Source organism: Telopea speciosissima, chromosome 9, assembly GCF_018873765.1.
Source record: "Telopea speciosissima isolate NSW1024214 ecotype Mountain lineage chromosome 9, Tspe_v1, whole genome shotgun sequence".
NCBI lineage: Eukaryota > Viridiplantae > Streptophyta > Magnoliopsida > Proteales > Proteaceae > Telopea > Telopea speciosissima.
The window spans coordinates 4240071-4253491 of NC_057924.1; the positions used below are offsets into that span (position 1 = coordinate 4240071).

The window sequence follows — 13421 nt, forward strand, 5'->3', positions numbered from 1 at the left end:
TTGAAAATGGCCAACTGCTTACTGCACGTCTTCACCTCAACTAATCAAATTGAAGAACGACGAGGCGCGAATCGCGAGGGGTGACGAAGAAGAAGTTTTTGTTTCGAATTATAACGGAATTTTTTTTTTCTTTCCCTAATTAAATCTTCAATAGGGACAAAGGAAATAATCGACAAAGAACAGTTCAAGCAGGTCAACTGCATAAATATTTGAAAATTTTTATTTTATAGTTTCTGTAATTCCTTCTTCAATTTTATAATATATTCAGAAAAATTCAATTTCTTCTCCTTTGTTTTGTTGATCTCTGTTTCGGAAGAATGGGTATGGAGCAAAGTTTTCAGGGCTCTGAACATCTTTGTGAATTGTTGTAATATTTGCTCAGAGTTCGATCTTCCACATATGGCGGTTGCAGGGAGTACAAGACTGGATTCATGGTTAGAGGTAGGATTTTCCGTCTTGCTCTTGTTCTTTTTCGTCGGAGCAGAAGCCGTTTGTCAACCCTGCAACCTGGCTTTGGCTTCTTACTATGTGTGGCCGGGTTGTAACCTTACATTCATCAGCCAAGTCTTGAACTCTTCGATTACATCGATTAGGAGCTACAATCCTCAAATAAACGATAAGGATTCTGTTCAAGCTTACGACAATATAATCGTTCCATTCTCCAACTGCGATTGCATCAATGGATACAATGCTCATGTGTTCCAATACTCTGTTAATACTGGTGATTCCTACCAAACTATAGCTACGCAATTTTATTCCAACCTCACGACCACGGCATCGTTGCAGAGCGAGAACAGCTATGATACAGTCAATATTCCAAATAATGCCCAACTCAATGTTAGCGTCAATTGTTATTGTTTGAATAGTAGTATCTCCAAGTCTTATGGGTTGTTCGTGACTTACCCTCTTCGCCCGAATGACACCTTATCTTCGGTTGCTGCTTTGTTCAACTTCAATAATACCCAATTGGTGGAGCAGTACAACCCCACCGTGAGTTTCAGCTCTGGGAGTGGTGTAGTGTTCATTCCTCACAAAGGTGACCTCTTATTCTATGCTAGCAAGTGTTGTTATCTGTTTATGATCATCCACAATTCTATAAATGAGATAAAGCATTGCATATATTTGTAAAAGGGGGGGGAGGGGGTTGAGGACAAAACTATAGAAAAAAAAGAAGAGATTTGAGTAATTTAGTATCTTGTTTGCTGATTTTTTTTATCATGAACAGAAAGAGGCCATTGTTCTGTGGGTTTCTATACAACAACAACTCAGCCTTATCCCAACTAAATGGGGTCGGCTACATGGATCTTTGTCTTCCAATCAGTTCTATTCGAGGTCATATTTGAAACAAGCCTTAAACTATGAATGTCTTGCCTCATCACTTCTTTTAAGGTCATTTTAGGTTTGCCCCTGGCTCTTTTAGTTCTTTCAATCTGAAACAAATCACTCCTAAAGTCATTTTTCTATGGGTTTCTATATGTCTCTTATTCCCTTTATTGCAAAATGTTTTCTTGATACTGTAGAAGTATTCCAAATCAATAAGACTTACAAGTGTTGACTTCTCGGTGGTACTTGCAATAGTTGTAGCCCCTGAGATGGTCTTCGTTGTAAGATACCATCATACACAGGGGTGATGGGTTGCATAGGTTGAAAAGAATTTAGCTTCTCGTCTTTGTGACTGACCTAATTTTGATATAAAGCTGAATGACTCTTGCTAAATTCTAGCTTTTCCTCTTCTTTGAATGAAAAAACCTTTCCTACAACATGTAGAGCTTGGAATTGATATCTTCTAGTATTCTTGATCTTCTTCAGATGCTAATGGAAGTTATCTAGGCCTGGGTACAATAATAAGGTAATTAGTATTCAATTTGCTCAATGATTTAAGCTGATCGATGCTTTATGTCTTTAGTTCTCTACCTCTTCCAGCTGTCTAACATGAATACACTATTCTCATCTTGCAGTTCAGGACCTTCAGGTGGCTTGCATCTTCTTCACGTGCCATTTTTATGCTTGTTATCTGAATAAGCCAATTTGGGGCATTGATATTATTTAAGCTGACCATGCCCTACCTCTAAATCTAAGCAGGAATTTCAAGCGCAGCAATTGCCGGCATAGCTATTGCAGCAGCTGTGGCTCTGCTTTTGCCAGGTAGTATATATTTTCTGGTTTACAGAAGGAAGAAGGTTAAAAAGCCAGCATTGTTTCACACAGCATCTGGACATCCATCTATATATCATGAGCTTGGTAATCCTTCTTTTTATGGCTATATTTTGCCCTTATAAAAGATGTTTCTTCAGGATTTTCCTGGGTTTTGATTATTCCAAACAGATGTGTTCTCTTGCTGAAAATTTGGGACACAAGTCAAATGACCAAGACAAGACAAGATTTTCTTATGCCATTGTTTGGTAACAAAAATTTCTATGGAGAACATCAAAATGCATATCACCACCCTTACCTTGTTTTCATTGTTAAAGTTGATTTCATTTTAAATATACTTTATGTGAGCTATCGTTTTATGGTGTATTGCTTCCGACTGTTAATCTGTTTTCTATTTCTTATCTATACTTATAATATAATTATTCTGTAGAATAAATCTGTGAACTTGCATGTAATTTGAGAACCATTGTTGCTATTTATGCTTTTCTCCAAATTTGACAGTTTCGATGGAACTTGTGAATTACCAGTAAATTTTTCAATTTATTTATGTGTCATCACAGATTAATACTGGAGTTATGTTTTCTTTACAAAGTATAATGAAAAGGGGATACCACTGTAGTGTTGAAAGACTTAGGCTCTCTACTGTGTTTGTTCTGCATATCAAGGGAGGATCTGAGGGATCTGCTAGCCATTAAATCAGATTGTTCTGGTGGCCTTAACCATCTGAACTGGAGTATTGTTTTTTGTTTTTTGTTTTTTTATAAAAATATTGTTTCTTTCTTGGGACTTTCTATCTGAAGAATACAACTGATTGGATGGTCATTACAGTCCAAAAGGCATTTTTTTGGCCTATTCATATCCTTTTGTAGGTCGAATTGATTGTCAGTCTGGATGGATTAACACAATCATTTTCATGTATGTACATTAGAAAGAGGGGTGGACCCAAGAATTTTTTCCTTTTATTTTTTTGTGTTGTGTGTTGGGGGGTGGGGGGGAGAGGGGGGGAGGGAGGGAGGAGTCATAACAATTTTATAAAATTAAAATAAACGAACATCATGTTCATGTTTTCAACATATGACAAAAGGAAAAAAGAACAAAAATAAAAATAAATAAAAAATGACAAAATTTTGAAGAAATTTTTTCCGTGAAAATGATTTGACGGTATGATTGGACTCTTGGAACAGTGAGTCTCATCATAAACTCCCTATCCCTATAAAAGAAAGTCTGAAATACCATTCCTAGGTTCAATCGAAGGGTCAGATCTCATGGATTAAGAAATTCTCTCTTCACCTTAGGTGAAAGAAAACTTGGTATAAATTTTATGAATAATGGGAGAATCAATAGGAGTGTGGGACTGTGGGAGATGGAGGGAAAGGCTTGAGGGGAGGAAGTGCCAAAGAATGGCAGGTGTGGCTGTCTATGAGAGAGAGAGGTAACCGGCTAGTATTTTTTTTTTTTCCCAAAAAGGAAGTACCCAATTATTGTGTTGAAGTACTGTTCACGTGAACAGTGATTTGGTTAATGTGTGTCTCTTCTATTTGTGTTTTATAGTTAGGATTATAAAGTCCTAGTTTCTAATTTCTGTTTGTAACTAAGATTGCTAATAGGATTAGAAACTAGGACTTTTATAATCCTAATTATAAAACAGTAAAATACAAAAAGAAGAGACACATGTCAGCCAAATCACTGTTCACGTGAACAGTACTTCAACATACTGAATGGTTTATCTGTTCCTTTTGGTGAAATAGCTATTTCTTTCGCTCTTTTTTTTTTTTTCTTTTCTTTTGGGTAAAATGTTTCTAATCAGATGAAACTGTACATTAGATACTGTGGAGGAAGGCATTTGATATCAGTTATCATTTATCCTTGTGCATGCTTAGGTTCTGGGAGGGCCTTGGATAAAGCTACGGTACCACCTACTTTTGTTGGTGGAGTGACCCCGGGACATACACCTATCAGTGTGGACAAATCAGTGGAGTTTTCATACGAAGAGCTTGCCATGGCTACAAATAACTTTAGTATTGCTAGCAAAATTGGTGAAGGTGGATTTGGAGTGGTTTACTATGCGGAGCTAAGAGGCGAGGTTTGTATTCTTGAAGGACATCAATACAAATTTTGATTTTGGTCTTATTTAAGTCATTGATGGAATTGAATGTTCACATGATTTTGACTGAAATAAAAAGTTTTTTTCAATATGGCTTTTAGATGATTTTGACCAACGTGACAGAGATTTAAATTTTGATTCCTCTCAAAACTGTAACATTCATGTCATTTCAGCCAAAATCTGTCGACATTTGTCTACAAGGTCTTGTATTTGGTTATGATTGATTTTAGCCTCCTAAGAATGCTTGATAATTTGACTCAAAATTATATTAGTTTCCAGTCAATAAAATTTCAAAATAATAGTTGCATTGTTCAATAACCTCTTATTGAAGTGGCATATCTACTGGTTTATGAGGGAGTCCTTTAATAATGAATTTGAGAATCCGACTTCAATTATTCTTTTAGGTTGCCATGGACAATATATTCTAACCAACATGGTGTCTAATTCCCAACCACTGCTTGATGCATCTGAAGATGCAGAGAAAATTACAAGAAATTTGCCTCAGATATTTCATAACTCCGTTGAAATAGTAATGTTTCCTTTTTTGGCAATCCAAACCATCAAGAATCAGGGATTCACATTCACAGAATTGAATAAAACTAGCCTTGGAGGTGTTGAAAGTAATGGGTTACTCTCTACCGAAAAAGGAGCTGGTGGACAGTACTGTTAGAACTCAATATTTTACAGCTTTACCTTTTCTCCCCTTGTATGTGAATCTATAGCCTATTTATTTTTTACCCTTATAATTTTCTTTCTTGATAATTCAATTTCTATATGCAGAGGCATATAATAGGATCATGTGTTCCATGCATAGTACTATATCGATATATCGGTATCTGGCCTACGAGATATCCAAATATCCGAGATATCCAATATGACCGAAATATTGCATTTTTCTGCAATATTGGGTCCATCTCGGGGTTTTGGCCATATCTAGGCCGAAACTTCATGGACAGCCTTATTTGCTTAATAAACACATTTAAACCATAAAATTGTAAAATGTGAATTCAAATTGGTGTTTTGGGCTTGCACCCTGATTGACATACGGCCACTAATGTATAAATAGTTAAATACACATAGATTAGGCAGTTAATATTTAATAATAGTATTTAACTATCACATATCAAGTTAAAGCCAATACACATTGATGAGTGCCATGATTCTCATAAACTCCATAATATTCAATAACTCGCTTAAAGCCTTAAAGGCAATACACTAAGTGTCAAAGTTAGTAAGTCCGAAAATTAAAATAATTATTTAAGAGCAGAAAAATAAATCCGACACCGTGAAGCCGTAGATCGCCATTGGTGTCTAACATATATTTAATTCATTACCATCTAAGTCATATTACCCCTAATTATTTCCTATTTTAATTGTAGGAAAATGAATTTTTAAAACCAGAAAAAAAAAAAAAAATACATATGGAAAAAAATTTACATCGTGAGGCTATAGATCGGCCTCCGTGTCTAACATATATTAATATCATCACCATCCAACAAAATTTGTACATAGTCTTTTCAAAAAATAGTTTTAGAGGAATAGAATTTACCTTAAATAGTGGAAAAAGCTTGGATGATGAGCTTAGATGACCCTCCGATGAGTTTACCGGCGAAAATCCGACAACAATGTGCTTGAACAATGGCTAGAGTGTTGGATGAGAGCTTGGAAGAGTGGAAGAATAGGCAAAAGACTGAAATTCCTTAGCAAATGCAGCTCTCGGTCGAAATATGGACCGAAATTTGCGAAATATTGTATTAAAGCCCCCTTCACGTGACACTTTAAGCCAAAATACCATATTTCGTCGATATCTCACGAGTTCCATGATATCACTCACGATATCTCACGAATATGAAGTGTCTCTAGCTTATCCATGCTTTGAAGTGTCTTTTATGATTCCTTCCCCCTTGGAGTTGTATATCTGATTTTTCTTGATCTGTTTCTCCTACTTGTCATGCAGAAAGCTGCCATCAAGAAGATGGATATGCAAGCATCGAGAGAGTTCCTTGCGGAATTGAAGGTTCTCACGCATGTTCATCACTTGAACCTGGTATCGTATTTTCCTGAAGAAAGTCTTTTTGGTTAGACATGACCATTTATTTGAATAGTATTTCAGTCTAAGATTCATCTAGCATATTATATTCAACATTTTAAGCTTAAATCATTGAGGAGAATTTCCTTAAATATTTGATTATTCATTTTCACACCTAAGAGGTTTTGTTATCAAATATCAAGTCCTTGTGTCTATCTGGTGATAATCTCCATGTTCAACAACAATAGTAGCTAAGGAGTTCCGGAAGTTGGTCAGCGTGGTTGACTAGAGAAAAATTCCTTGGCTAATCAAATTGCAATTGCTTCCATTTCCTCTTTTCTTACTGAATTATGAATTTAATTTAGTGACCAGCCTGTCTTACTGGACCAGTTCAGTATCCTTGGTAACCCACAAAGGAAATCCAATCAGTATTAATTGTTGATCCACAGGAATCTTCCCCTTGGTCATGTATTTATGTGATGCTTATTCATGCTGCTGCAAGCTCTGAAGTCGACATGGTCGCTGCATTTCTGTACATTGACTCCATCTGAGGATGTTCAATATAACCGATGCTTACCTGTTTCAGTTGTTTTGATATCCTATATTATATTGTTATAAGGTTTGAGATTTTACCTTCTATACTTTTGAGACCTCAGACTTGAATCTCATATTCATTTTCATCTTGCAAGCCTCTCAAAACTTCTAAGCCCACTTGTATAGGTTAGAGGTTTGCAAGAGAAGGTAGGAGTTTACTTCAGTCTGGAACCCACGTTGTACAGTCCCCCAACCAGGTTTTCCTTTTCAGGCTCACTGAGCTGAGGTCAGATGAGACGTCTGTCATGTAGTCATCTATTTAATTATCGTTTTGTTAGATTGGTAGTTAATGTTTTCCTTTATTGCTTCTGTCCTCCAGAGAGACTGGATCCATTGGATTTCCATCTTTGGCTGCTGCTTGCACTGTTATTTTCCTAATTGATGTGCCCAATATGGCAACTGTATTGATAAATTTATTTAGGCTCAATCTCAGAGACAAGTAAAAAGTAGTTTTCTTCTATGTTTTATTTCTTAGATTACGTAGTCCTCTTTTGACATGTAATTCTTTTGAGGAATGTCTTGAGTTGTTCATGGAGACCACTACCATGTGGTTGCACATGCCTAAGGCAGCCTTCAGTTAAATCCCTTTGGAAGATCCCAGACACTCTGCTCTACCGGATGGCTACATCTGGAGGGGACCAGCACTACTTCATGGCCTGTGACACATCGTATGCTGCAGCCACAGATAAAACAATTCCTTTTTACTCCTGATTCATCTCTTTTGCATTTAGTATTTTGTAGTATTTTTGTTTCTTTAATATGCATTACAGTGGATGTTTCCCATGGCCAACAACTGTTTTTGGTTGCATCTATAGAACCGTGATCTGTGCCTTGCCACAGTTTCTGTAAGAGTAAACTGAAAGGTTTTCACAGTATCCATGACACCCCTCACGCACCCTTTGGGATGCATGGTCAGAGTCTCAGAGAGAGAGAGAGAGAGAGAGAGTGTTCAATCCTGTGAATTGTGATACAAGAGATGGCACTGTATTGTTTACCAAATAAGCCAATACTCCCTGAAGAAACTTGGGCTGGGCTGACCTGGCCTGAGGCCTGTTCATATCTTGGCCCTGAAATGGAGCTGATTTTTATGACTAAGCCTGGACCTGAAAATTTTCAAGGCCAGGCTGGACTGGGGAGGCAACGGTAAGGTTGCTCCAATGTGACTAAGTGGTCACGGGTTCGAGTCTGGAAACAGCCTCTCTACGAAAGCATGGGTTAAGCTGCATACATTATGACCCTCTCCCTAGGCCCCACAGTGGTGGGAGCCTCATGCATTGGGTATGCCCGCTGGGCTAGTCTCCACTCAGCTCAATGCCCCATACCAAGGACTGTAAAATTCAACCTAGCCCAAGCCCGACCCTTGACCAAAAACTTGCAGGCTGGGCTGGGCCCACCTCCACCTTGTTCAAGCCTGGTTTGCTTACATCCAAGACTTTTGAGGGTGAAAAGTTGATTAGTACATTAATTTGGACTCTTAAATATATATTTTCTTACCTTTAGAACTTATTCGTCAATGAATGTTTTGATCGTGTTGCTATCCAGTTATTACTTTTGTGATTGAATGACAGCTTTGAGTTACATGTTTTGCCTATATGATCCTTAATAGGAGTAGTTATTTATAATTTGGTTTTTACTGATTATCTGTGACTATATTCATTAAAATCTAATGCAGGTGCGCTTGATAGGATACTGTATTGAAGGTTCTTTGTTTCTAGTATATGAGTTTATTGAGAATGGCAATTTAAGCCAACATTTGCGTGGTTCAGGTGAGAACAGTAGTACACAACTGTGCCGTAAAATTCTTTTCTGACAAACAATTGAACACCTTTAACTGCTTGTAGTCCATTCAATTATTAATTGTGATTACTTTCCTCTGTTTACAGGGAAGGATCCACTTCCATGGTCTACTAGGGTTCAAATCGCCCTTGATTCGGCAAGAGGTCTTGAATATATTCATGAGCATACTGTTCCTGTCTATATCCATCGTGATATTAAAACAGCAAACATTTTGATTGACCAGAACTATCATGGAAAGGTTATGACAATCACTCTAGGCAAGACCCAGACTTAGTAAAAATTTGTTTATCTAAATCGGAAAAAATTGTTATCTTGTAGGTTGCAGATTTTGGATTAGCCAAATTGACTGAAGTTGGAAATACATTGCCCACACGTCTAGTGGGTACATTTGGATACATGCCACCAGAGTAAGATAGTTTCTGTTGGTTTATTTTTTATATTCGTTGTCATTCAATTCTTCTAACTATTTGTCATAGGGGGGGGGGGGGGGAGGAGATAATACTAACTCCTTTTGCATATATTCATAAAATGCTTTAACCCAAAAAAGCATTTCTATTGGTATATTTGTTCTGGATTCTAGTATGCTGTCTACATGTATTGAACTGTAGGATGCTATTCTAGTGTTTTGGGTGGATTGAAGAACAGCTATCAGTGAAATTCTATCTTAATAGCAATGGAATTAACTATCAATGAAAATAGACTTCTCACAAGACATGAGAGTTAAATGGTTTAGATACTTGTCAGGAGGGAATAGCTCTTTTTTAAATTGGGGAAATTTTATAATGGTCTGAGATTTATGACTCTATAAGGAAGGGCTTTCTCTAATGTCATGGAAGCATGGATTAAGGCTAATTTAACGCAGTAAGAATTTTGTTAAACCTGAAAGTGGTTATTTGAAGATCCAACTTATCTTGTCAATTCTTTTGTTGCTTGGATTTTTTGTTAAATAATGGTTGGAGTTCCTTCTTCCTTTCATTACTGTATGATTGATAGAACCTTCCTTACAGAAGTGTGTTTTCTGATACAGACACTCAGAAGGATTATGATATTTAAATGCCTCCCATGCAAAACTTTAAATATTATGCATTAAGCTACGCAGTGTCATGCATCAGTTATGCATTTTATATTGATAATTAATGTCCATGCTAGTCTTATTTTTATGTCCAGAAGGATTTCTTATTATAAAATGTTCCCATGGCCTCAGTGTTATTAATGAGGTGGATGGTTGGATATTTCAGAGTTCTATTCCTGATGGACAAAATAAAATATAGGGTCTCATCCACTGCTTGATTTGCTTGGGTTATAGGAATAGTTGCTTCCTTAGAATCCATATGATCCTTGAAAGGCCTGTTTTCCAGGGCATTTTCTGCTTATCCTAATATAAGCTTATGGTGGAACTGCAATCAGGCAACCTCTTATAACATCAAATAAACTAGGAGTCGATGAACTTCTAATTTCTAAAACACTTACAACTTGTTTTTCTCATCACTTGTGTGTAGGTATGCTCAATATGGTGATATTTCTCCTAAGGTTGATGTCTTTGCTTTTGGAGTTGTCCTTTATGAACTTATTTCAGCCAAGGAAGCTGTGGTCAAGGCAGCAGGATGTATTGCTGATACAAAAGGACTCGTGGCATTGGTTATTCTCTTACTCCCTTTCAGTTCACTGATGGTATAATTGTTTCTGAAACTACCATCCATGACATAACTCTTACTTCTTGGTGCTGTACAGTTCGACGATGCTCTTAGTCAGCCCGACCCAAGAGCAGATCTCCAGAAACTAGTTGACCCTAGGCTTGGGAATGACTATCCACTTGATGCAGTTCTTAAGGTGGAATTAGAAATAAGAAAAAGATCTTGTCAAGGTTTGGTTAGTATACTTAATCTAATAAACTTTCGTGGCTGTTTTGGTTGCAGATGGCGCAGCTTGCCGAGGCTTGCACAAAAGAAAATCCCCAGTTGAGGCCAACCATGAGGTCGATAGTGGTTGCACTGATGACCCTTTCCTCCTCAACTGAGGAATGGGATGTCAGAGCATTCTATGGAAACCAAGCAATGGTAAATCTAGTGTCAGGAAGGTAGAAAGAGCCAGCTGATGATTTTGTAAGTACCTCCTTCCAGAATGACTTTGGATTCCTCATCTCTACATGTGTAGAAGCATGCATTATGAGATTTTGTTGGTCGAACCAATGTGAAATGCTGCTGGATGGAGGCCATGACTAAGGGAATGAAGATAAAGCAGTGACAGTAGGGGGGAAGAAAAAGAAAATGAACATATTGTATTTTCAATCACCTTGATTTAGCACATAATACTAACAGTGTGTACAATAAGTAAATTAATCTACAATTCTGCAGATTTTATTCCTTTTTTTTTTTTTTGGTTCCTTTTGGTGTGCTGGCATTCATTGTAAAGAGTTCATAGCAGAATAGCAATTGTATTCTTTCACTATCATTTTCATATTCAGAATTATTGGTGTTCATAAACAGGTTAGTGAAACATGCATGTCAAGCTTTAGTTGAATGGTCAATATTAAGCTTGGCAAAAGAACAGTGCCCTAAATCTTGACCTAGAATGTTTCTTCCCATAAGTTTTTGGTTGATTCATAATGGGTTTCCAGGAAAAGAGAGGTTGTTTCCTACGGGAAATGCTGATTGGGCAATTTTAAAGCAGGGAGCACCTGCAAATTAAGCTCCCATTCCCAGGATGAGGGAACTGTGTTTCCAAGGGTGGAGGTAGGAGTTAAAGTAGGCAAAACAAAGTAGAAGACGTTTGCTTTCTCATGTACGCTTTTACCTTCTTCATGCAGATGCCCTCTAAAGTCCCAGGCATTCACATCCCTTCTACCTCCCAAGAAATCTTAGGATCTGATAGAAATATGCACAAGCTCCAAAGACCTACTTGAAGCAGGAAAGCCAAAACGTATATTTGAAATTGCTTGATCATTCCTGGTACAGGAAGTCAGGAACAAGGAAACCCATCAATCTCTAAATGTTTATCTTATGCTTGTTTAGCTGAGATAATTTAAAGGGTAATTTACACATACCACCTTTGAGGTTTGACGAAAGGATGATTTTACCCCCCAGTTTTGAAAAATTCTGCGTACCCCCCTGAGGTTTACAAACTGTAACAAATAAATCCATTCTGTCAGTTTATGACTAACATTGTTAAAATCAAAAGGTAAAATGACAAAAATGCCCTTTCAAGGAAAAAAAAAAAAAAAAAAAAAAAAAAACCTGCAACTCATCTTCCCCAAATCGATTGAGGAAGATGAGTTACAGGTATCCCATCGATCTTGATTAGGTGTAGAGATGTGTAGAGGACAAGTCTATATTTGTTGCAACATATGAAGGAGAGCATAACCATGAGGTTATTGAAGCACCAAGTGGTTTTACAGATTTTCAAAATTGAAGCACTAAGTGTAGAGCAACCCATTCCTTTTTCTTCTCCTTCTGCTATTTTTTGCCGCCGCTGCCACTGCCACCACCACCTCAAATCCTCCTTCTCTCGCTCCCCTGTAGCCCCGCCACCATCCTATCCAGTCTTCTCCGCCACATCTCGCACCCAACAGATGGCCACCATTGTTGCAACCACATACGCAATCACGCCACCATCCATGCACTGGCATACCAAGCATCGCCACAAGCCGCCCACATCCATATCTTAAAAAATTAGAGAAAGAGAGAGAGAGGGCGAAGGTGTATAATTAAAAAAATAAGAGAAATGGGAGATGGAGAGGAACCCTGATCTTCTTCGTTTCTTCAAATGCCTCTGCTGTAGGGTGTTATCAGAAAATGGGTTTCAACTTTGGGTTCAAGAGAAATGGGGCAGATGAAGACCCAAGGGACATCAGACAAATCCAGCTCTTGAATCATCTTCTTCAGATCCAATTTCTCACCACTATCACATCCACAAACCTCACCTCCACCACCCAAAACCCCATCTTTGACTCCGGTTTCCAGATCTAGAACATGCTCACCGCCACCCAACTCAAACCTCATAGCTACATCCCTTCTCATGTCCATTGTAATACTTCTCTATTAAGATTTACAGGTACGCCATATCTAGGCATCATAGATATTTAAGTAAAATTTCCCCCAGTGGTCAAAGGCATGAGCTAAAAGAGGTTTGAGACCTGTAACTCATCTTCCCCAATCGATTTGGGGAAGATGAGTTACAGGTTTTATTTTTTGTTCTTTTTTTGCAAGGGTAATTTTATCAGTTCACCTCTTATTTTTAACATTGTTAGTCATTAGCTGACGGCATGAGCTTATTTGTTACTGTTTGCAAACCTTAGGGGGGTATGCAGAATTTTTCAAAACTGCGGGATAAAATTATCCTTTCGTCAAACCTGAGGGGTGGTATGTGTAAATTACCCTAATTTAAAAAGGGGGGGATTGATTCTAACCCCATTTGTGAGATTTCGTATTATCATGAACTTTTCAGGAGTGCCTTTTCAAAGCTTGGAAAACAATATCATCTTCTTCTTCGGCAGTTTTGCTGGAGTACACCATGAAACTCAAATTTTACCATGAAATCTAAACCTCCGAATTCATTTAAATGCCATTGTAACCTAGTTAGAGGAAATAAAATGTCAGTGAACTAGGTTACCGGATTTGCAAAGAGATTGCTGAAGAAAGAGATGAAGAAAGATTTCTAGAGTTCACAGAGTGGCAGAGAGGGTGACAGAGATCATAGGAGTTGTAGAGAGAGAGATCATTGACGTATCTTGTGGAGAGGTCATAG

The 13421-nt window shown here is 37.6% G+C and overlaps 1 protein-coding gene across 1 annotated transcript; it reads left to right on the forward strand.

Annotated features, from left to right (window-relative positions):
• Positions 1–390: 390 nt before the first annotated feature.
• Positions 391–11046, forward strand: LOC122640369 (chitin elicitor receptor kinase 1-like). The gene is made up of 10 exons (XM_043833534.1): positions 391–1036; positions 2083–2188; positions 3994–4237; positions 6216–6305; positions 8554–8647; positions 8765–8916; positions 8997–9085; positions 10178–10316; positions 10410–10508; positions 10595–11046. Exons 1-10 carry the CDS (start codon positions 400–402, stop codon positions 10757–10759), a joined length of 1815 nt encoding a protein of 604 aa, XP_043689469.1. The 5' UTR covers positions 391–399; the 3' UTR covers positions 10760–11046.
• The last annotated feature ends 2375 nt before the right edge of the window (positions 11047–13421 follow it).

Bases quoted from the DNA above. Each gene is read 5' to 3' on its own strand.
- LOC122640369 (XM_043833534.1), top strand. From the start codon at position 400: ATGGCGGTTGCAGGGAGTACAAGACTGGATTCATGGTTAGAGGTAGGA. The intron at 4,238-6,215 runs GTTTGTATTCTT...CTTGTCATGCAG, and splicing joins ATGCGGAGCTAAGAGGCGAG to AAAGCTGCCATCAAGAAGAT. The intron at 10,317-10,409 runs GTTATTCTCTTA...GGTGCTGTACAG, and splicing joins CAAAAGGACTCGTGGCATTG to TTCGACGATGCTCTTAGTCA.